The sequence below is a fragment of the Carassius gibelio genome, chromosome B12 (assembly GCF_023724105.1).
Source record: "Carassius gibelio isolate Cgi1373 ecotype wild population from Czech Republic chromosome B12, carGib1.2-hapl.c, whole genome shotgun sequence".
Classification (NCBI taxonomy): domain Eukaryota; kingdom Metazoa; phylum Chordata; class Actinopteri; order Cypriniformes; family Cyprinidae; genus Carassius; species Carassius gibelio.
In genome coordinates this window covers 21,906,205-21,931,785 of record NC_068407.1, presented here as the reverse complement: position 1 = coordinate 21,931,785, position 25,581 = coordinate 21,906,205, and the positions used below count along the sequence as shown (strand labels likewise).

General features: G+C 39.4%; 1 protein-coding gene and 2 non-coding genes across 4 annotated transcripts; 2 read left to right on the top strand and 1 right to left on the bottom strand.

Annotated features, from left to right (window-relative positions):
- Window positions 1-4,123: 4,123 nt before the first annotated feature.
- LOC127968726 (calcium-binding protein 5) lies at window positions 4,124-6,696 on the bottom strand. 2 transcript variants are annotated; one of them, XM_052570069.1, is made up of 7 exons: window positions 6,543-6,696; window positions 6,348-6,413; window positions 5,230-5,260; window positions 4,850-4,993; window positions 4,673-4,782; window positions 4,452-4,599; window positions 4,124-4,368 (listed from the first exon to the last, which is right to left on the bottom strand). In XM_052570069.1, the coding sequence occupies exons 2-7, from the start codon at window positions 6,381-6,383 to the stop codon at window positions 4,340-4,342; spliced, it is 498 nt and encodes a 165-aa protein (XP_052426029.1). In that variant the 5' UTR covers window positions 6,384-6,413; window positions 6,543-6,696; the 3' UTR covers window positions 4,124-4,339. The 2 variants fall into 2 exon arrangements, with proteins under 2 accessions (XP_052426029.1, XP_052426030.1); XM_052570070.1 differs by having other exon boundaries at window positions 6,348-6,453; window positions 6,543-6,680.
- A 14,562-nt stretch (window positions 6,697-21,258) lies between these two features.
- Window positions 21,259-21,332, top strand: trnan-guu (transfer RNA asparagine (anticodon GUU)). The gene has a single exon. It is a non-coding gene; the product is annotated as a tRNA-Asn (tRNA).
- A 12-nt stretch (window positions 21,333-21,344) lies between these two features.
- Window positions 21,345-21,451, top strand: LOC127969589 (U6 spliceosomal RNA). Its single transcript, XR_008156328.1, has one exon. It is a non-coding gene; the product is annotated as a U6 spliceosomal RNA (small nuclear RNA).
- Window positions 21,452-25,581: the final 4,130 nt, after the last annotated feature.

The following is a 25,581-nucleotide window of genomic DNA, read 5'->3' as shown; positions in this document are numbered from 1 at the left end:
CTTCTCTATCATGTTGTTCTTAAACATGGTTTGTCTCTTAGCGTCAGTGTAGTGCTGTTTACCTGACCTTGTTATAAACCTTCTCTGTCCAACACCAAATAGAAAAGGAGGGAAGAGAAACGAGTGGAGCTGGGAAAATGAAGGAGGGCTTTGAGGTAATCATCACCTGGACTTTAATGGTCTTTCCTCAGTTTCTCACACACACACACACACACACACACACACCACTGTAAATAATAATATTAATTTAAACACAATTAGAAATAAGTAAAATATACATCAATATTCAACTATTACATTAAATATTAGGTCAGGATAAAACATAACTTCAAACCATATCAAGAACTGCAGAGATTTTCTTTTTCTGACATAAGCTCTAAAAAGTATTACATTTTAAACTACAGTATTTTGGTTTATTTTTCCAATGCAGTCATAAAATGCACAGTGCTTCCATCATCTTCAGAGCAAAGTCATTGATTGATGCAGACATCACCATCTCCTCACAAACTTTGTCTTACCTGTTGTTTTCTGGTTATTATCAGAATACTACTCTTGTGCCAAGGTCAATGTAAGACCCTTGAGCATGAGATGCTGGGCGGTCTGTAAACATGCCTGAGGGGTAAATGCAGGGAGTACGAGGATCCTGTCAGAGACGGAGTGAGTAGGGAGGAAACAGAGGAGGAGAGCGAGGAGTCGAGGGAAGGGAGCAAAGCAGTGCGCAGTACCACATCTGGCAGAAAGAATTGAGCTGCTAGAAGCTGCCTATCTCAGAGGGAGCTACGGCGGGGTAAGCATTTGAAGAGGAAGGGCATTGTGGATGGGTCGAGGCTGGATTAAACTGAAACACTCTGCACTGACTCCTGATCTCTGTCACCATGGCAACACCAGAGCTGTCACTCAACACATGGAAACAAAGTAACTGGAGATACTGATTTAAAAGAGTAACTTGGATATTTCCTTTTTAAATTAAAAAGTAATGCACTACTTTACTGAAGTAATTCTTTCACTGTGTGTGTGTTTGCTCTGTCTCTGGTTAGAGCGGCTGGTCGGGATGTTTTGCGATGTCCCAGTGTTTGTTAATCACACAGTGTCCTCTCATCTCTTCTGAGCTCTGGCTTTCATTTATTTCACCTCTCCTGGAGGTCTCTGCTGAAGTTGTGTGCCCCTGTTTTAGTTTGATGTATAATGCTGCTAAGGATGAGTGAAAGCGATTAGTGACTGAGATTCATCAAAATTATATTTAGAGATTACACTGGCAGATAACTGTGCCCAGAACTGTCCGTTCCGAAATCTGCAGGTTTTAATGGTTAATAAGCACTTATTATGATGATTATTATAATTAATAATTTTATTTTACATTTTCTCTGCCAGTCAATTTATCTTAATAAGAACAGAAAAGAAAAACAACACTAATAAACTAATATAAACAGGTAAGAATTGCTAGGAAGAAAATCTGAAGTATGATAAAGTCTTTATCTTTTTTTTTATTATTCCGTATAATTATTCAATGATAATAATTACTATTACAGTATGTCTAAAAACTGCTAATTAAATTTTGAACTATTTCATAATTAACATTTGTAGTATTTGACACCATATAATATCTTATAGAGTATTGGAACACTTAATTTTTCTTTTTCTTTTTAATTTTATTGTTGTTTTATTTTAATATTGTTTTATATATGTTCAATGCCAGTCTATTTATCTTTTAAAAATAAGCAAACAAATGCAATTCATACAATTAAAACAAGAAATAAACCAGTATTGGGCATTTAAACAATTGTTTCTCTTTTAATATGATTCTTATTCAAATAATAAATGTACTTTGAGAGTTAGAAACCATTAGTATGATGTGATTTTCCATGAGTGCATCCTCTGACGTGGCTGGGGTTTTTATCTGTGCAGTTTTTTTCTCAGGAAATCCACATCAGTTTGCTCATAAACAGTCCAAAATCTTTCAGAGCCTCTCAGTCCATCATCCTTCCATCATCCCTCTTAATCTTGCAAAGAACATTTCTCTTAAAAGTGATTTCTGGTCTTCACCATCTGCCCAGCAGCACACAGATTACAGATTTCGGTTTTTATTTTGTCTTTTTTCTGAGAATCAGCAGATTAATGGAGATATTTAGTTAATGTAAGTCTGCAGGATCTGGCATCACTCATAACTGATGTTAATCTGAAGAGATCAGGAGACTGAACCCAGATCAGCGAGACCGAGAGACTTACAGCTGTAGTGAGAGGATCCCGGCAAAACAGATTCGGCAGAAGTTAGTGTGCGATCTGGAGAGTGTCAACGGATTGATACAGCGTGGAGCTTTGTAGCCAATCACAGTCATATCTGTTGATTTCTGGAACACACTGGCCAATCACAGGCTTTTACATTGATCAGATTCAGAGTTTTTGTTTCTCACACTCACGAATCATCTTATTGTAATATGACTAGGACTACCTTGTGCCACAAGGATCCGTCCTAGGTCCCCTTCTATTTTCAATATACATTTTGCCCCTTGGTAATATTATTAGAAAATACGGAATTAGCTTCCACTGTTATGCTGATGATACTCAGCTATATCTCAACGAGACCAGATGAAACTTCCCAATTATCTAAGCTAACAGAGTGTGTTAAAAATGTAAAAGATTGGATGACAAATAATTTTCTCCAATTAAATTCAGATAAGACAGAGATATTAATTATCGGACCAAAAAACAGTACACAGAATCTTGTAGATTACAATCTGCAACTAGACGGATGTACTGTTACTTCCTCTACAGTCAGAAATCTGGGTGTTATATTAGACAGCAATTTGTCTTTTGAAAATCATATTTCCAATGTTACAAAAACTGCATTCTTCCATCTTAGAAACATTGCCAAGCTACGAAACATGTTATCTGTTTCTGATGCAGAAAAGCTAGTTCATGCATTCATGACCTCTAGACTGGACTATTGTAATGCACTTCTAGGTGGTTGTCCTGCTTCGTCAATAAACAAGCTACAGGTCGTCCAAAACACAGCAGCTAGAGTCCTTACCAGGTCAAGAAAATATGATCATATTACCCCAATTTTACAGTCTCTGCACTGGCTACCTATTAAGTTCTGTATCAGTTACAAATTATCATTACTTACCTATAAGGCCCTAAATGGTTTAGCTCCTGCGTACCTAACTAGCCTTCTACCACGCTACAACCCATCACGCTCCCTGAGGTCACAAAACGCTGGACTTTTGGTCGTTCCTAGGATAGCAAAGTCCACTAAAGGAGGTAGAGCTTTCTCACATTTGGCTCCCAAACTCTGGAATAGCCTTCCTGATAATGTTCGGGGTTCAGACACACTCTCTCTGTTTAAATCTAGATTAAAAACACATCTCTTTCACCAAGCATTCGAATAATGTATCTCTTAAATTGTGAGTGTAGTTGCATCTGATCAAATGCGCATTCTTATTCTTTAGCTTGGGTTAAACTAATTTTACTTTGTTGGATCAGCAGCTATGCTAATGATGTCTCTATGTGTTTCTCTGTTTCTGCTGGGATCTTCATCCGTGGTAACTAGGATTTACACAAGCTCCAGTCTGGATCCAGAACACCTGAGAAGAGATGATGCTGACCCTCAGAGGACCTCAGATGATGCTGACCCTGAATCAACAACAGAACTAACAAATATTGCTACAAGTGTGACTGCATCATATAATAATTATTAATTAATAATATTGATAGTTCATCGTCTAGCTGACTACATCTTGTATTATTATTATTATTATTTATTTTTTCTAAAATCCTGTGACACGTGCACAAACTGAGAGTCACCACTTATAAGCTACTACTAAATATTGTAGAAACATAATTTTCTGTAAAATTGCTTTGTTACGATTTGTATTGTAAAAAGCGCTATACAAATAAACTTGAATTGAATTGATTACAATTTATTTCAATTTGGGATTGTGGAATAACTATCTTGAATTGCACAGCAAAAGAAAGGACTAAATAGATGGAAATCACTTTTAATAATTTACAAAAATCCCTCAGAGATTGATTCTGGATGCGGGCCTGTCACTTTCTCACACACACACACACAAACACACACACACACACACACACACACACACACACAAAGAGAGAGAAACAACACTCCTAATTTTGTATTTTATTGAGCAAATATCTATGAAAAATCATGTAAAGACAGACGCGTTGTGATATTAGACTCAGAAATATTGCACATCCATCTCTCAGATCAGTAGCTCTGTATTGCACTGAAAGCTGAGATGTCTGCACAGTTTATGGAGCAGAGATCTTTCTGATATTTAGGGATATGAATGCTGTGTTTATGATCCTGAAGATGAACATCTCAGCAGCTCGACAGCATCCTGACAAACTCTGTAAGAAGAAGAGAAGCAGAAGAGCTGTTGTCACCTGTGTGTGGAGGAACTGTGAGCATCTATACGTGTGTCATCGTTCACCTTCGAAATCGACCGTGCCGTCGCCGTTATCATCCGCCTCTCGGAGCACGGCTTCGATCTCTGTGTGGTTCATGTGTTCTCCCAGTAGTTTAGCCATGGCGCTCCTCAGCTCCTCGGAGGTGATCGAGCCGTCTCCGTCCATGTCAAACTGCAGACCACAGAAGACCAGATGCTCAGAATGCAGTGCTCAGCACCAGACACAGCTGAGGTTTGTCTCTCACCTCTCTGAAAGCGTCTCGCAGCTCCTTCACTCCGATCATGCCGGCCGTTTCAGCCAAAAGCTTCGGGGCCATTAACTCCACAAAGTCTGTGAAGTCCACCCGTCCTCCCACTGAGAGACAGAGACAGAGATCTGAACACTGCACGCGGCTCACAGAGATGCTGAGGATAACACGTACGGTTCATGCTGATGTTCTGGCCCAGCTCGATCAGCTCCATCTCCGTCGGCATGTAACCCATCGTCCTCATCAGGTTCCCCAGGTCCTTACAGCTTATTAGTCCATCTTTATCTTTATCGAATTCATTAAACGCCTCTCTCAGCTCTGAGAACAAGAAACAGGGTTCATACAGTTGTTCTTCTCAGTAATGATAATAATAACAACGACTGCAATGTCCACTAATGTTTGTCCTACAGCTCTTCAAAGCATGTGAGTATATGTCTGTGAAATGGTGTAAGTTTGTTGAAATGGAATGATTTTTATTGGCTCGATGCATACGTCAGTGTAAGCTTTGACATGAGATGATAGGAGGTTATATTCCAGATGACAGGTGTGTTTACCTTCGATCTCATCGTCTGCCAGCTCTCTGTCCTGAAAAACCAAAAGCACAGGTCAAGTGTGTTTCCCGTCGTCTGCACGTCTCTCTGAGATTAATCTAAAGCCTGTTCTGATGAGGCTTTTACAGCAGACGGCTCTCAGCGGCACGTTTCATGTGAACGGAGGTTTTACAGATTAAAACTTCACCTGATCTACTGCGGCTGATTATGATTATGATTATGTGTCCTTCTGCTGAATCAGGACAAACACAGACAGTAATTAATACAAGGCAAATCCATTAATGATGATCTTCTGATTGCACTTCCGTAAACTACTTAAGATCAAACATAAAAACAACTCAAATTAAATACAAATATTGTAAATATATGTTTAAAAATAAAATTAATGAAATAAATAATAAATTATAATAAATTATTTTAAACACATTCTTTGTCTTGACTGTTCATAAAATGGGATGTTATAAATACAGCATAGATCTAGAAATGATGGTTTTGATATATATATATATATATATATATATATATATATATATATATATATATATATATATAATAAATTTTTGTTTCATTATAAAACTAAAGTAATGAAAACATATGAAATATAATTAAAAATAAAAAGGATTTAAAAAAGAAAAACATGTAATTTGTCTCAACTGTTGATTAAAGTGTGATAACGTGAAAAATAAACCACTAATTCACAAACTGAACATTTCCGGGTTTTTTTTCTATTTAGACACTTGTTTAATAATACAACTAAACTAATAAACGCAACCAACCAAACAAATAAATAAATAAAATAAATTTCTACAAACATATAATTGTCAACTGTGTTCATGAACTGGGATGATGTTATAAACTAATACAACATAAATCCATTACTTACATTTTTTTAATAGCACATAATTTCCTTTTTTTTTCTACAGTATATATAGACTTTCGTTTAAAACTAAAATGAAACTAATACAAGTAAACTGCAAAACATAATAAAAATAATTAACAATTCTATTTTCATAAAAATTACAATTTGCTAATAAATAAATAAATAAATAAATGCCATGAACAAACATGTTGTGTTGTCTGTTTAAGCAAATATCTTGTAATGACTATAACGTCAAACTTACGATTTTTGCTCGGCGTAAGAAGATGCACGCAGTCATATCTGAGTCCAGAGCTGCTGTGACCTGACACTGGGATGTGTTCAGTGCAGAAGAACACACAGTTACTGATCTAGGAGATAAACTCTTATCCACATTAAATGCTTTCAAGTTAAAGTAGAGGCATATCGTTTTGGAAGAGGAATGTTAAAGTGTGCTTACCCTCCGGGAGTCTGGAGCAGTGTGTGTGGCTTCAGGAGCGCGTCCCTCTGCAGGACTTTAGTCTGCTGTGTGTGAGGGAGGGTCAGACTGACATCTGGACACTGGACAGACTCTGACTCAGCTCCTGACCACACACTCCTGTACTAACACACTCCTGCTCATTAACACACACACAACACACACACATACACATACGACACACGACACATGACACACACAATATATATATATATTATGAACATTAATAAACTTTGCATAATAAAACACAAATTTAAACTTTGGTATTTTATTATTTTTGCCTTATTTGTATCTTTGGGCACCACACAGAGAGGTTATGGAACATATGCAGCATTTTAATTTAATAATAATTTTTGACTGTAGATTTTGAAAACCATTTTTATTTCTTCTTTCATCTGAATCTAATAACCTTAATAACACGTGAGATGATTAAACCCTTCATTAAGAGGTTTCTCAGAACACTGCAGTCTTCAGAAGATGAGGTTCAGTCCTGAATACAGTCACACTGAATACATCTACAGATCATAGAGTCTAGAGTTCACAATAGAATTGGAATGAACCTTCATGTTTTTTTTGTTTTTTTTTACTTTTTCCCTCCTTGTTGTTACATAAACGCATGGTTACATTCTACAAATCACAGCCACATTTCACAAATCTGTTTGCATAAGGGCTTAGGCCTTGTGATGTGATTATTAAGTATTTATTGTCCTCTGTATGATTTCGGTTCAGGGTTATGTAAGGAGAGATCTGGAGGTTTGAGGAGATGTTAACACATAGAGGATGAGACACACCTTCCTCTAATGCATCCAATGGCACTGTATTTCTCGTTTTAGAAGCCTATAATACAGTGTATAATAAATATATTAAATAGTACTCTCGAACGAATAATTGTGATTAATCGCAATCAAAATAAAAGTTTTTTTTTTTTATGTTTTTTTTTTTTTATTTTATTATGTGTATATAAATACAGACACATGCATGTATATATTTAAGAAAAATGTTATGTTTATATATTATCTATTATCTATATATATTATAAATTATCTGAATATAAATATATAGCTACATGTATATATTTTCCAAATATATACTGTGTATGTATATATATATATATATATATATATATATATATATATATATATATATATATATATATATATATATATACACACACAGTATATGTTTCACACCAATGTTTAAGTTTTTTTCAAGTTTGTAGGTGTCAAGGTACAGAAACCAAATAATTAAATGTAAAATAGCACTGGATAGTCTTCAATGTAAAAATGAAATATACAATCAAACCTACATTTATTCAGACACCTTCAACTTTTCTCACATTATTACAGTTTTGATATATATATCAAAAATTAAACCTGGTGTCTGTATAATTTTTGGTTTGACTTTTAAAACTACAAAGTAATTCAGTCAAAAGCAGTGAGTGATTTTCTATCTTTCATTTTCTTGGATTAACATTACAGCAGCCAGTAGCTAAATTAGGTGCGGTCCCTTTAAGGGACGATGAACGCATCCAATATAATATATTTCCTCAACTGTTTGCTTTCACTTAAGAAATAACTGACAGTTTTTTCGAGCATAATTTCCAAGGTGGATATTTTGACATATTTTGTATGTATTTGTCGCCACAAGAGCAAAAATAAGCAAATTCGATGTTCAAGTGTTTTGAAACGCCTTTCTCTTCGCAGAAGAGATCTCGGTTCAGTGTCGCTGTCCATGATACGCGGCTCTCTCTCGTGCACACCGAACACCAGTAACCAGCTACTCCATTCAGCTTTTCCGCATTATAAGCGGTAAGGCGTAAAAACGTGTGCCTTCGTGACGATGCGCAGCAGTGGCCCGTCAACTGTCCTGAGCATCTTTTTAGGCTGGCCTCAGCCAGTCGGTTATATAAAATATCAAGGTGAAAGTCATCATAGCTTGCTTAGTATAGACCCAGCTCCCAACCAAACTTTGAGAATAGATTAACGGCAATATTTTTTTTATCGCCCGATAAGAGTCTCACGTTAACGCAGCACGTTAACGCCGATAACGGCCCACCACTAATATATAAATATATTAATGCTGCAACGACGCGTCGACGTCATAGATTACGTCGATTACAAAAATATCTCGACGTGCGTGAAATGCATCGGCGCGTCACACTGTTTGTTTCACGAGTTCACCCTTACATCTAATCTGAAGGCAAATAGTAGGCATATTTTGGCGTGCTGTCCTGGGGGAGGGGTCCGGGCCCGGAGCATAGCCCGAACCCAAATGACTCCCCAAAAGAAGCTTAAAGCCATAGGACAGCAGCCAGAGAGATAAAATTTAGTTGCCCCCCAAAATATGCGTGTTGGGAAGAAAATGCAGAGCGACCGGGAGAGCCCGTGCAGTGTTCGACGAGAGCTGCTGCTCGCAACGTCTTACCCGCGAGCCCTCCGTGCCGCTTATGGGAGGAGCACGATGCCGGATATCAAGAAATGAGGGACTCTTGCTGCCTCCGAAGGGAGCTGCGGCTCTGCTGCACCGGAAGGGAGAGTCCCTCTTGCGGCTGAGTACGAGGCGCGGTTTGTTGCATCTGATGGAGGGCTCTCACTGCGACTGAAGGGAGCCAGCGACTGTATCCCATCGGGAGGGAGATCCCTGGCCGCCATAGAGTATGCAACATAACTCGGACGGGGGGTTCACACTGCGACCGAAGGGAGCCGTGGGTCTGCTGCACCAGAAGGGAGAGCCCCGTCAGATGCTGAATAGGCAATGAGATTCGAGCCGCGGTTTGGCGCGTCGGATGAAGGGCTCCTAATGCAACCGAAGGGAGCCAGCGGCTGTACCCCATCGGGAGGGAGATCCCTAGCCATCGTTGAGCATGCAACATAACTCAGATGGGGGGTTCACACTGCGACCGAAGGGAGCTGTGGGTCTGCTGCACCGGAAGAGGAGCCCTAGTCCGATGCTGAGAAGGCAAAGAGACGCGACTGTTGGAGGGACTCCCGCTGCATCCGAAGGGAGCTGCGGCTCTGCTGCACCGGAAGGGGGAGTCCCCCATTGCGGGTTTATGGAGGCACGGTTTTTTGCCTCTGAGGGTTCTCCCAGCCTCCGTAGGGGGTTCGCAACTCTGCAGCAGGAGTGCTGCCCCGGAGGGGAGAGCCCTGATTGACGCTAACTGGAATACGACTGTTGGAGGGACTTTTGCTGCGTCCGAAGGGAGCTGCGGCTCTGCTGCACCGGAAAGGCGAGTCCCCCTTGCGATGCGAGGCATGGCTTGATGCGTCTGATGGAGGGCTCTCACTGCGACCGAAGGGAGCCAGCAGCTCTATTCCCCCGGGAGGGAGAACCCTGTCCGCCCTTGAGCATGCAACATAACTCAGATGGGGGTTCACCCTGCGACCGAAGGGAGCCGTGGGTCTGCTGCACCGGAAGGGAGAGCCCCATCAGATGCAGAATAGGCAAGAAGATTCGATGCACGGTTTGATGCATCGGATGGAGGGCTCCTGCTGCGACCGAAGGGAGCCAGCGGCTGTGTTCCCCCGGGAGGGAGATCCCGGTCCGCCCTTGAGCATGCAACATAACTCAGACGGGGGGTTCACCCTGCGACCGAAGGGAGCCGTGGGTCTGCTGCACCGGTAGGGGAGCCCCGTCCGATACGGAGTAGGCAAGAAAACGCGATTGATGGAGGGACTCTCGCTGCGTCCGAAGGGAGCTGCGGCTCTGCTGCACCGGAAGTGAGAGTCCCCCTTGCGACTGTATAAGAGGCTTAATTTGATGCATCGGATGGAGGGCTGTCACAACGACCGAAGGGGGCCTGTGGCTCTGCTGCACCGGGAGGGATAACCCCATCTGCCGCTGAGCGCACAGCGCAACTCAATGACAGATGAAAGGCTCACACTGCGACCGAAGGGAGCCACTGCCCAGCTGCACCGGAAGGGAGAGCCCTGTCCGATGCTGAAATAGGCAAGGAGATAGTAACGATGGCTGGAGGGCCCTTACTTTGGCCGAAGAAACGATAACTGAGAGGCTTCTATTATTCAAGTACACAACATGATTTAAGGAGGAATATTTTATTTTTTTTAAATGTCTGATGAACAACAACCGAGGGCATCTATCGGATTATGTGAGAGGCCCCTTTTGAGCTGCTTAAGATTAGGGCTGAAACGATTCCTCGAGTAACGCGATTACAAAAAAATGATGTAGACAAATTCCTCTGCTTCGAAGCCTCTTTTAATTTATTCTAAATCTCACGTCAGGTTCTTTCGCAATGATTTTTTTTTTTTTTTTTTTTTTTTTTTTAAATGTGACAACGCATTTTTTTTTTTTACATTTATTTATTTTTTTTTAATTTATTTTTATTTTTTATTTTTTTTGTTGTTGTTGTTGTTGTTGTTGTTGGCGGAAGGAGACAAGTGCTGCGTCCGAAAATCACGTACTGCAAGGAGTCAGCAGTGTTTTGATTTGAGGACATAAAGAGAACGTTGTGGCATGTGTCAATTGCAAGATAGAGCTGGCATACCACAACTAGGGCCCTACAATTTCCGCGATGCAGAAAACGTGGAGGGGATCGCGGAATCCAGTCACAAAAACGGAATTTACAGTTGAACGCGGAATGGCACAGAACTTGCCAATTATTATTAAAAAACTTTTTTTTTTTTTTTTTTTATATATATATATTTTTTTTTTTATATATATATTTTTTTTTTTATATATATATTTTTTTTTTTTTTTTTTATTTAATGAATTAATCAAAATAGGTAATTGCACTTACATCCGATTCACAAATTAATATCTCTAAATATTAAGACGGAACAGTGTTTAAATGTAAATCCTGCATGTTCTGTGTGTCTCTGTTAATGAATGGAGCAGGAGCGCGACTTCCTTTTTCACACACACACTGAAGCGCGCATTACGCTCACGGTAATTTCTGCGTCTGCTGTCTCACTAAATAAGGACTTGAACATATGAACAACATCTCCAGAACTGCTCTGACAGTCAGTTCATGAGCATTTGACTTTAAGTAAAACTAGCATCACATCACATACACAGAACTGAAAAGGTACGTCAACCCGACTAAATAAAAGTCCGGGGTCCTGACATTTTATCCTACCCATCAGATTTGCTGTGCATGCGCACATCAGTATAATTAAGCAAAAACACATTTTGTTACTTGATTAATTTTTTTTTTTTTTTTTTTTTTTTTTATTTATTTTTTAAGAATACTTGATTACTAATATTTTTTTTAAACCAGAGTCGTTGATGAAAGGAGGGTCCATTGTGAATTTAGATTGGGCGTTCCGGAGTTGGACAAAAGCAAGCCTGATGAGGTTGAATTGGAGAATGGACATAATATATATATATATATATATATATATATATTTTTTTTTTTTTTTTTTTTTTTTTTTGAGGCTCTTCCGGCAGCGAGAATTGCGGCAGTAGGGAAGGATGGAAAGGGCTCCTGCGGGAGCAGACACTGCTATGGCAGTGGTGAAATATAGGTAGAGGCTCCTGCGGGAGCAGACACTGCTGCGGCAGTGGTGAAATATAGGTAGAGGCTCCTGCGGGAGCGGAGACTGCTGCGGCAGTGGTGAAATATAGGTAGAGGCTCCTGCGGGAGCGGACACTGCTGCGGCAGTGGTGAAATATAGGTAGAGGCTCCTGCGGGAGCGGAGACTGCTGCGGCAGTGGTGAAATATAGGTAGAGGCTCCTGCGGGAGCGGAGACTGCTGCGGCAGTGAGGAAAAAACAGAAAAGGCTCCTGCGGGAGCGGCCAATGCTGCGGCGGTGGGGAGATACAGAGAAAGCTCCTGCGGAAGGATGGCTGAAGTGAGGATTGACCGTTACAGATAGATTGGGCATGATAGGAGAGTTAGCTATGGTAGATTAGGAGTTTTAGTGAAAGGGGATGAGCTGGCGTTAGAGGGGTTGGCTGAAGAGGGTTCGAGATAGATATATATAAATAAATAAAATAATCGGCCTGACCACTAATAGGTCTTGGTACCCTCTGCCTTCTGGCAAATCTGGAGCTGGAGGCCACTGAACAGAAAAATGGTTAGTAGCATGAGGGAGCGGAAGAGTTGAGGGCGCGTTTACGAATGGAGGCGGCCTCACATTTGCTTCAGCTGCTGTAGCTGTGGGTCATGGGAGGGGGCTGGGGTGTGTGATGTCTTGACGAACCTGTGTAGCCTGCACTGCTAGCAAATGTAACAGGATGGAAATACTGAGATGTGCAGGCCCGTGTTGCAAGTAAAAGTAGCTTCATGCTTGCTTTGGCTGCTGTAGTTGTTGGCTGATTTGACAATTGCTCAAACCTTGTCTGAATTAATACGGTCCTGTTGGAAAAGCATCTTTTCCTCTCGTTTTGGCCTTCGGGCCCTTTTAAACAGCCTCCAGAGCAGATAAATTTGGGATGCTGTTTTCCTGTTGTAGTAAGGACTGTGAAAATAGAGGCTTTGAAACGATGTAGCATGTTTATGTTTAGTTTTATAAACCATTGTACCAATAGACATGTCTATAGCAGTAACGTTAATTGCAGTAATGTGATATTCAAATTCAAGCCGTTTCTAAAGACATTTACTTTGCATGCTTTTCATATAACAGTCCTAAAAAGATGATAGAAAATGTACTCACACTTGTTGTTCTGCAGCCAAACATGAGGCAGTTGCGTTTTTTTTTTTTTTTTTTTTTTAATTCTGAATAATCATGCCAGTAAATGGTGAAATATAATAATTGATCCTGCCGGAATAATTGCATGAAACTTATGTCTGTATCATCTCAGTGAGGTTTAAACATGCACAGTAAAGCAAATGTAATGTCTTTAGACATTTCGGTGTGGATGACAACTCTGCAAGAAGCCTTTGCTTCGTGGTTAAAAAAAGTGGCATCGTCATCGGACAGAGTTCAGTCATAACGCCGTTTAACAAATTTTGGCGTCTTCATAAGCGCATTCTATATATAACGTCTTTTAAATTGTTCAGATGAGCAAATCACGAGGTTGTCTTGCATGATTAGCATTTTAATTGTTTGGTCAGACGGTTCATATATATTCACGTTCATAAATCGGGGATTAAACGTGGAGTTTATCTTTTGTATGCTAAATATGTAAACAAGCATATGTGCACAGTACCTATAACTGCGCTTTACATTTTGCAAGATGGTGCTAAATGGCTAACTGACCCGGTTTACTCTCATCAATTTTGTTAAGATAAGATATATACCAGTTCATTGCGTTTACGAACGACATGTATCCGTTTAATCAACTCGACATGTATACCGGTTTAGTCCTTTCGTTCACGAATGAGAGCTCTCGATCTCTGAGACTCATATGAAACTCGTTCATTGTGGATGACAACTCTGAAAAATTCTTCATGAATGAGTGTAAACGGAGAACGATTCGTTCGCCTAGAAGATTCATTCGAAAAAACGATTCTTTCACGAACGACATGCCACTACAACAACGCACGGTCTTCGCCGCTAGTGGAGGCAGCATCGAACTGCGACACGGCTGAAAAAGCGAGAGAGGTTTACTGCGCTGAGAACTGGAGCACGGCTGCGATCCAGCATTATAAGAGAGCCTGGTCCTGGCGAGAAAATCGTGTTGTCGAGTGAGGCGAGCTGAAGGATTTGCACGAGCCTTTGGCCACAACGTGTGGCTTGGCGAGAAGAGCAGCTGACGCGATGACGCTTGTTGGTGTTCAGCGGATAGATATCTTCGTCGGAAGGAAGATTGGGCCTGTGATAAGATGACGGACAGAGCGAACCGAATGCTGACAGAGCGAACCGAATGCTGACAGAGCGAACCGAATGCTGACAGAGCGAACCGAATGCTGACAGACGGTCTATGCCGAAAAAACTGTCGTGGGACAGGAGGTAGGAAGACTGGATATATATACACGCTTGCGTGCTATTTAAGATGATTAGCTAAACGAGATGCACCTGTGCCAAATTGGATGATTATCTGATTGTGCTTCTCCCGAACTTTGTTAATAAAACCACATTTATATCTTGCGTAATGGCATACTGGGAATGGAGAAAGTTGCATTCTATCACATAAACAGAGACCACTGTTATCAAAAGTATGGGAATACTTTAAACAGAGGACAAATAAAATGGCCCTTTGTTCCCTTTGCAAAACCGATATGGTGTACCACGGCAGCACAACTGCGATGCGCGAGCACCTCAGAGGAAAACATCTTGGCACTCTCCAGTGTTACTGTTTAACTGGTTACCGTGTGATCTGGTGACCAACTTCCTGGTTCAGGTCTGATATTCTTGCGCTTGCGGCATTCTGAAAAGTTGAGACGTTTTTAACTCGATGCGGTGCGGACGTGCCTGGAAGAAATGAGCGTGTCGCTTCCATTATGTGCGCGCTTGTCGCACGCCTACATTGGAAATAACGAACTTGAGTGCGCAAAAGACGTGATATGTGAACGGCTCCTTAAAAGACAGCGAGCAGCGAGACAACAGTCACAAACCACCAGAGATGTATAGTAACGAAGTAGAACTACTTCACTACTGTACTTAAGTACTAAAAGGTGGTATCTGTACTTTACTGGAGTATTATTTTTTTCTCCTACTTCCACTTTTACTTCGGTATATATTTTCGCTGAGTTTAATACTTTTACTCCGATATTTTTTTTATGTGCTGCATCATTACTCGTTACAATTATAATAATGTTACGAATTATTCCATTACAAACCACTGCCAGAACTGTAGATGGCAGATTTGATGAAGCTGGCACATCATTGAGCGAAACAAGCGAGAAGACTGCGCGTGCTGACTGAACTGCTGTGAAGAGAGAAATGAACACCGAGCCGAGCCAGATAATGACTCGTTCATGAGTCAAGAACCGGTTGCATCGGTTCTCGGATGACCAGTAACGTTAGTTCTTTCTGACAGTTCGATTCAATAAACCAGTTGAAGAAAACAGTTCACCGATTCTTTTGCGCTCGATGCAATGGCGTCATTGGCGTTTACTGCACCCGCGCTCATAACATAAACACAGAATCAGTTCAGAATCAATCACCAAAAGAATCAGTTCGTTTCAGATGCTCTGTGTGTCGGTTTGCTTCACGCTAAATCACACATGCGCAGTATCATCAGCTCATCGGTTCCCGAATCAGACGCGTCTGACATAAACGGTCCTTGACTCGTGAACGAGTCGTTATCTGGCTCGGCTCGGTGTTCATCTTCAGTTCTCTCTTCACATCAGTTCAGTCAGTGTACTGTTTGAGTCAATGAATTACTCCGGGATATTGGTTTGTTTTAACTCAGAGGGAGTGTCAGACACATTAATCAAGTTAACAGCTTAATTCATCTGTGGATTAATGCGTATTGGAGACGCGAACTGTTTAAAACGATTCAATTCGATTTGGTGGACTGTTTCAAAAAGATCCGGTGACATCGAATGATTCGTTCGCGAACCAGATATCACAAACTGCTTTGTTTTTAACTGTCTTACAACAGACACGGAAGAGAAGACAATGCTGAATAAAGTCCTAGTTTTTGCTATTTTTGGACCAAAATGTATTTTCGATGCTTCAAAAAATTCTAAATGACCCTCTGATGTCTTACGGGTTTGAAACAACATGAGGGTAAGTTATTAATGACATAATTTTGCAAATTGGGCGAACTAACCCTAGTAACCGTTTTTTGTTTACAAGAAGTTACAGTCAAAGGAATTGTGATTGTCCTTTAGGTTAATCATTTAAAATAGTAAAAACAATATGTTCAAACTTTTGACTACCTTCTTTAATAGCTACATAACACAATGTTTCTACTTTTACTTTCAGTACTTGAGTAGTAAATTTTAAAATAGACTACTTGCAATACTTAAGTACAAAAAATGTTGAATACTTTAGTACTTCTACTTAAGTGTGGTGCTTAAAGAGCACTTCAACTTCTACTCAAGTCACTTTTTTGATAGAGCACTTGTACTTTTACTCAAGTATGGGTATCTAGTACTTTAAACATCTCTGCAAACCACCGAGCCACCCCGAATCAGCTCCAGATCTCTGGAAACCATGCTAAACCATAGCAGAACCCTGACTACATTTTATGGTTTGTGATGCTAAAGAACATTTCATGACGTCTCAGACAACTGTAAATGTATGGCTACTGTGGTTTAATTATAAACGCTCTCATAAGATCATATTTAACATAGTTAAATAATTTTCTTTGCCTCTTTATTATTTTATACTGTAAAAACTTCAACCACATAGGTGTCAGACACAGACGAGGACACAGATGAATTAGTGCAATAGTTTTTAATGTGACGCAGAGGTTTCAGACACAGGTGAATCTTGACATGCAGATGACACAGTGATGATATAACTTCCCTTGGGTGATGGTGACACAGATGGTGACTCAGACGAAGGGCACAGGAACACAGATGATGAAGACAAGGGTTCAGAGGATCAGGTAGGTTAGCCGATAGGCAGTTTGGATAGGGTGAGGAGATCGGTGCAAGACCAGACACTGGGTGATGATGACGGATGGCTTTATATGTGGCACTGGTGATGACGCACAGGTGTTCAGAATTCCGGTGATTGGGGATGAGTGGGTGTGGCGTGAGTGTCTGATTCCAGGAGTGTAGCAGGTGTGGCTGTGACAATAGGTTGAAAATGAATAAAGGTTAAAATATTATATTAGAAGTTGTACTTATATATTTTTTTGTAAAGTTATCCAAAGGATTCATTAGCTAATTAAAAAAAAAGAACATTAGATTAATTATTTATTGTAATAAAAATAATCGTTAGATTAGTCGACTAATCGAAAAAATAATCGTTAGATTAGACGACAGAAAAAAATAATAAATACACACAGTACACACATGTAAATCACAAATAATCGTTTGACAGCACTATCTTTCTCATTTGTAAGTCAGTTTGGATAAAATCTTAAAATTATTAAATGTGTCTGTGTCTTCAGTAACGCAGGTATATTTGTGTAAGTCAGATCAGTGATTCTCAACCTTTCTTCCACAGGCCGCACGCATATTATTTACATATTACATCACCAATACAAACCAACCTGATTTATAATATTATAGCCTAAATATTATGATATCTAATCTATTACATTCATTGAAATAAATAAATGATTCTACTCCCCATAAATAAAACATCTGATGCTGTTGGAGCTAACCAATTTTGTGAGATTCAGTTCGAAAGGAGTAACAGCACAAAGAAGTTGCGATTGTAAAACCTGTGTAATATTTCCGCATGAACGATCCGGTTGTGTACACGGCCAGCGCCGATGCAGACTTCTACCATTTATACTTCCGAAAACATACACTAATGGTCTGCTCTGCAACAAATATGTGAACAAACAATTTCCCAGAATTATTGCACATCTGACTGTCTTTATATTAATTTATTGACGGACTGCACAAGTTCAAGAACTAATGAGCTTCTTCACACTGCCTGCACATGTGCTTTTGAAGCCTACTGACCTGCTCAGAGCCTCGGCACACACTCTCCTACCTAGCGGACCAAAGCGGACTCACGGAGTTACAGAGGCACATTTATTTTTTCTCCCTTAAAAACATTGTCCATTCTGATGCTGAATTTTACCTTAACTAATGGCTGTAGATGACTATTTGAATTGAATTCTGCCGAAGTGTGTGTTTATATGTGTTCGTTAAATGCGTAACGTTATGGAATATCTGCTCATGTCTGCTCATGTCTGAAAATAATATATGAAAAACAAAATATTTTTACATAAAAACATTAGAATATAGCTTATATATATATATATATATATATATATATATATATATATATATATATATATATATATATATATACATACATACACACATTATGTGTATGTTTCCGGTCAGCTCCGGCATCATGAAGTCCTGAACAAAAAGTGAATGAAAGAGGAAAAGAGAGACAGGGATGGAGTTGTGGATGACAGAAAGAGAAGAACTGCACGCCTGACACCGACGGCATGAGCAGAAACGAAGCCGTTTACATTCAGTAATTTTAATCAGAATCTGCACTGTTGGGGATTTTGTTTGATTGTGAAAAATTTCCTCAATTTTATTTTGGAAAACATTAAAGCTGCCGTTTTGACCAACAGAGTGTCCTGGTACAGTCCCTCTGTCAGGCTGCAAAAATGTCCATAAAGTATTTCAATAGACGTTGCAGCTGCTCCTGTTGCAGCACACTCAGATGTTCACTGCTTTGCCACCCTAACTCCTCAACAGCAGCAACAGTCTCAGGTGATGGGGAGTGAATGGAGCGTGCAGTGGTAGAGGCTGGGATGTGCTCGTCTGAGCTGCAATAATCCGCCAGGGCCCCCCCGATTCTCTGCAGCTCTCATGTGTGGGCTGGGGGCCGGAGCCGGTGAGCACTGGTGTCTAGGCGATGGCTGCGGGGCAGCGGCCTCTCTGTGATGGTTCTGACCAGACCGGAGTGGCACAGTCTCGTTACTGAGGCAGAGAGCGTGCCCCAGCTCATCGACACGTGCTCTCCAGAGGGCCAACAAGCCCAAGCAAAAAATGCACTCCTCACTGATGTCGGTGAGTGAGAACTCGTGGCTTGTCTGGCTCATCCCCACCACCACGGACAACAGCTTCTTCCCAGGCATTACTGTCCTTTCACCCATGATGATGAGGAGTTCAGTATTGGTGGGGGTCCAGTCTTCCGGAACAGGACCGGCCGTCCCTGACAACAGTCCTTTTCGTAGAAAGCAAATTTTGGACCCCATATCCACCTGGGAGCTGCAGGGCTGCCGTCAATAACACAGTCCCGGTACAATCCTCTGGCAAGCCTGCAGCGCTCCACAACGGGGTGAGGTCCCCTCACTGCCTCACTCCAAGGTCATTTCCCAGGGATGACATTGCCCAGGGCCAGGGGCTTGGGACAGGCCAGTCCCTGGCGAAGTGCCCCGGTTTTCCACAGTGGAAGCAGCGGTCTAGTCTCGACCTCTGATGGGGGGTCACTGGTTGAGCCCGGCTGACTTCCTCCTCCTCAGACTAGACCCAGTCTACCTCTCATTCTGCTGCTCTCATCAGCTGGCGCTGGAGCGTAGATTTTCCTGTCACCAGCCCAGCCTCACTCAACCTCTCTCAATGCCTCACTCAGATCTCGGGTTGACAACAGGTGGACATGCTGGGGGAGCCGGTCAGGTGTAAGGCCCTGCAGGAAAGCGTGGAGGCTCAGCTCTTCCCTTGCTGTGGCCGAGAAGGTAGGGTAGCCCTTCCAGGCATAGACATGGGTGTCAGCGGCGAATGTGCTCACACTCTATAGTTCGTTCTGCCCATGCCCAAGAGAGCGGTACACTATCCGGGGAAAGCTGGTGCCTGAATGAGCAGATCCGCCCACAGCGCCACCGTGCACTAGAATGACCAACACACAACCAGTGTTTTACAGCGGAATAATTTAAAGGTCTCATAAACTGTCTTTGTTTTTTTTTATTTGTTTTTACTGAGGTCAACATATAATGTTATCAATATTTTTACACAATAGTAAAACTGTTTTTGAATTGTAGACTCTGAAGTTACCCCCCTTTCTGTGATTGGCGAATAGTTGTGTATGTTTGATAGCCTACATCCTTCACAGATGAACGCAGCTGAGATTTAGGTCAAAATGCATAAATACTCCAATCAAACCATCTGTCAGACAAAGCAACACTGATCACATAATGAAAACAGTTACCCTTGTGTTGCGGTATACTGTTAGTTTCAATCTTTTGGAAAATCCTGTGTCGAATTATGCATTGTTGGTAAATGTGAACGAAAGTTCTTACTAATGCGATCTGGATATTAAAAATAAAGTTATTTCACTCTTTCCTAATGTTGGGATCAGAAGGAAAGCAATGCAACACTGTTTTTCCACAGCTTGCACTGCACGTCGGGGCGGGACTAAACGAGCAGCGATGTAGAATCGTGGGCAGGGCTAAACGTGCAATGAAGTAGTAGCAGGGCTGCGTTCAGCCCCGACAAACGTTGCACAACGTTTTTTAAACAGAATCGGTGATGCGTTTAACACACTGTTCTGATGATGCAATAGTTGCACATATAGCAGCTGAGAAGGCCATTCTTTGTGTTCTTTGTGAAGAATTTTCGGAGCCATCTATTTAGCCTCACATACTGACTTTATTTGTAGTTCATACGGTTTTAATACCCTGCATTTTCTTTCTCATTTTTAGGAAAAGCACTGAATTACCATTGTTTATTTCTATACCAAATGTCATACACTTGCAATGAAGCTAAAAATATAAACAACTACATCATTATGTTGATATCCTATATTTTTACAATAAAACTTACGACAAACATGTCTTCTAATATCCTCAGTTGTTGCGTATACCGAGCTGCAATGAACACATTTGTACATTATTTTCCTTGAAGCCATTGTGCGAGTTCACTTTAATACCGCGTGCTTTATATACATGTTGCTGCTGATTGGACTGCAGTTCTGACACACCCACCAAACAAGAGAAAACGCATCTCAAACCCCGTTGCACACCGGTGCACGCCGTTTCCAGGAAACATGACGTTCAATCCGGAAACCGTAGCAAAACGTTGTGCACCAGTTTTGAACTTGAACATGCCCCAGGTGTTGATCTTCCACAGGGGTTTATCCTCAATATTACATCATAGAGTAATTAATCATTAATAAATGACTGTTAATTAAAATAAAAATTTACTGTTAATGTTTAATAAAGAGCAGTCAGTGAAAGTGCATAGTGCAGAGACTGTCAGTCTCTGTGGCGCAATAGGCTAGCGCGTTCGGCTGTTAACCGAAAGGATGTTGGTTCGAGCCCACCCAGGGACGAAGGAAGCTTTTGTGCTCGCTACGGCGGCACATATACTAAAATTGGATCGATACAGAGAAGATTAGCATGGCCCCTGTGAAAGGATGACACGCAAATCCGTGAAGCACTCCATCTTGGGGAAGTTGTGGCCTAATGGTTAGAGCGTCGGACTCCCAATCGAAGGGTTGTGAGTTCGAGTCTCAGGCCGGACGGAATTGTGGGTGGGGGGAGTGCATGAACAGCTCTCTCTCCACCTTCAATACCACGACTTAGGTGCCCTTGAGCAAGGCATCGAACCCCCAACTGCTCCCCGGGCGCCGCAGCATAAATGGCTGCCCACTGCTCCGGGTGTGTGCTCACAGTGTGTGTGTGTGTGTGTTCACTGCTCTGTGTGTGTGCATTTCGGATGGGTTAAATGCAGAGCACAAATTCTGAGTATGGGTCACCATACTTGGCTGAATGTCACTTTCACTTCACTTCACTTCATTTCTTATCTGCAATTTTAACAAAGTATGTTCAGACTTTTCACAAAGATAAACATGCTTTCAGTAGCTTTAGTGTGGAAACATGCATAGCATATGGAGAAATCAGTTTATTTTCTAATTAACTTATAAAACACACAATGAATGAGCAAAAATAGATAATATTTACAGTAAAGCTGTATGAAAAGTTGGCTTTGTCCTTTCAGATGTTTTTTTGTCATGATGCATGACATCTTTCAGACACACATGAACAGTTTCTTTAATATGAAAACTCTTATTAAAGAAAAAGAAAATGAAAGAACACCGTCCAAAAAATGTGAAGAATGGTGTGAAACCTTAATATTGGTGTACAGACAAACACAGCCGACGTGTTTCAGATACAGTAAATGCTCTGTTATCCTGATTATGCCTTCTCTATTACCAAGAGCATCTAGTGTATTCTCAATCATATTTCTACAATAAATATACAGAAGACTGAGTTGAGTATTCCTTTGTGCACTGGAGCATTATATCTAGAATACATTTTTATTGAGTTCATTAATAAATACGAAACTTATCTGAAACTGATCTCACTCTGATTATGCGTTCGCACTCAAAGATCAGTTCTTGTAGTCAGTATTCATAGAAGAATATCCGGGTATTGCTGTACAAGCAACATTCTTAAAAAAAGCTTTAGAGTTTGGGGTTGCCAGGTCTAAAGTAATTGTGCTATTTTTGCTGCATGATCTCAAACCCTCCATAGTGCTATTTTGACGAAGAAAAAAAACAAAAACAGTTTGTTCTAGTTTTGAGCAGCAGTTGGGCTGGTTTTATTTTGTAAACCTGGCAACCCAGTTGTGTCTAAAACAAGAAAGTCAATCATCCAGATCTGGAACAACCTGAGGGTGAATACATATCACATTCTTCACGTTACTGTCCCTTTAATTCCTGTATGACATAAAAACTGGTTTAAAAACTTAACATTTATGTTTCAGTTTTATACTGAATTGTCCAAGCTATCAGAGAACATTCTCTGGACATCAGTTAATGTTTTGTCGAGGTTTTCTCATCGTTATGAACAACGATTCTCCCAGAAACATGAACAAAATGTTCATTCAAAGTTATTTGGTATTTCTCAAAACCCTGACAAAAACATGAAAAGCACAGAAAGAACTTTTGAAAAATGACCAAATTTAACAGTTTCTGTAACACTGAAACATTAAAAAAATTAATAAATAAATAAATAAATAATTAGAACATATTTTGTAAATTGGGGTAATTTACACCAGATTTTTTTTTTTTCATTGTGTTTAATTTTTTTTATTATTATTATTATTTATTTATTTTTTTATCACTTGTTATGTGTTTTTTCTAAGATCTTATTTTAGAAATAAACTAATACAGTAAACTATGTATAATTTAGAGATAAAAAAACATGAAATCCACTCAGAATATAACGTAAAAATATTATGAAAAACAAAGTATATTCATATAATGAAATTAAATTTAGATTTTAAGTGTAAGTGTATGGCCTTCTTCTTCTCTTGGTTAAAAGCAGATTGTTAACAACTTTTAGGTGCATACCGCCATCTACTGTACAACTGTGTATTGACACAGTAAATCATCCCTCCATAGATGTCTGGTTTGTTAGAAAGACAATATTTGTCTGAGATACAACTATTTGAAAATCTTTGATCTGAGGGAGCAAAAAAATCTAAATATTGAAAAAAAAAAATCATCTTTAAAGTTGTTCAAATTAAGTTCTTAGTTTTGATATATTTACGTAGATTTGTATTTGTAATAGATTTGTAATGATATATTGGGTTATAAATGTCTCAGTTATGCCAACAAAATAAAATCAACTAAAAATAAATCGTGCTGATGACCATCTCATACTGAAATAGATCAGCAAATAACTGATATATTGAATAAACAACGTGCTTACCTTTACTTGTTCAACTGATATTTCATTAACTCCGATATATTGGCCAATAATTCACTTTTTTTCAGCATTGCTCAATAATTTACACGAAATAATGAAGAGCACAAAATATGCTATAAAACACTGTAAAACAGTTCAGAAAGCATAATAATATTCAGTGAGACAGAACTGAAGCAGAGGAATACTTCTGTTGTGGCCTTGATTTAATTATTCAATATGATGAAATAAATCATAACTAAACAGAATTTTCTTTTAATCTAACCACTCCCATAATTCATTATGAGGATTTTTGTTACGACCATAAATAAATATTTTAACTTTTTATTGTTGTTGTTGTATTGTTTGGGACAGTTATATCCATTTACAGATGTAAAAAAATAGATATCAGACTTAAATCATTTTAATAGAAAAAGAATAGAGCAAGCTAGTGTTAGATGTCTTTTTTTCCATTTGTTAATTGTATAATAAATACAAAGAAAAAAAATATACAGTATATAAAAAACTGAGGACCTAGCGTATGGTGTTTTTTTTTTTTTTTTTTTTTTTTAATTAACAAGCAGTTAATAAATGAACAGAGAGCAAGTGTAAAAGGGGCAAGTTTTTTTTTTTCTTCTTAAGAATAGAATTATAATAGAGAGTGCTAGAGTTGGGGGTCAAATAAAGATGGAAGAGATCTGTTTTTAGCTGATTCTTGAAGATGTCTAAGGACTCAGCTGCTGGGATTGAGTTATTATTTATTCCATTGACACAATATACTGTATATTTGTTGGTGATGTATTCAGTAATGATTGTGATGAATTATTATGATTGTAGAGTGTGTGTAAGGAGTTGCAACTAAACCCTGCGATCATGGAGATACTACAGAGGTGATTTAAAGAACCTTATTCACTGTAAACCTGTTTAATGCTTCTTCATGTGGTCATGCTCTGGTCTCCTTCCCAAATACACTGAAGATCTAATCCTCGGCCAGAAAAGACAAGAAGATTCGACTGAGGAGCTCATCTTCCAAACGCACTATATATATATATATATATATATATATATATATATATATATATATATATATATATATTAATCACAATTAATCATCTGACAGCACTGAAATAAATACATACAATACGGCTTTACAATTGGTTCATATGATAATAGTTCAAAAATCTTGTTAGGTATATTTAGATAAAGTTAAGAAACTAATTAGAAAATCTTTACCAATCTTTGCCACTATCTTTTTAACAACTAGGTGTTAAACTTTTGTCTGCAGGAAGTTTTTAATCATTTAAAAATATAAGAAAGATCATTTATTAATTTTTTTACTATAAAAACTAGTGAGATTAAATATGTTGTGCCAGTTTTAAAATTAATATTACGCTGAATGACAATGGAACACATTTTAACCCATATTTTCAAACAAATTATCTGAAACATTACATTAGGCACTTGCATTCAATATGCTTTCTATATGTATACAATAATTTTTTTTGTGGAATTTAACCATATGAGTCTAGTCTTTGACACATATATACTTAAAGGGTTAGTTCACCCAATAATCAAAATTATGTCTAATAACTCACCCTCATGTCGTTCCAAACTCGTGAGACCTCCGTTCATCTTCGGAACACAGTTTAAGATATTTTAGATTTAGTCCAAGAGCTCTCAGTCCCTCCATTGAAGCTGTGAGGGACAGTGAGAATATTTTGAAACATCAACAATACATTTTGGTCCAAAAATAGCAAAAACTATGACTTTATTCAGCATTGTTTTCTCTTCTGTGTCTGTTGTGAGAGAGAGTTCAAAACAAAGCAGTTTGTGATATCCAGTTCGCGAACTAATCATTCGATGTAACCAGATCTTCTTGAACCAATTCAC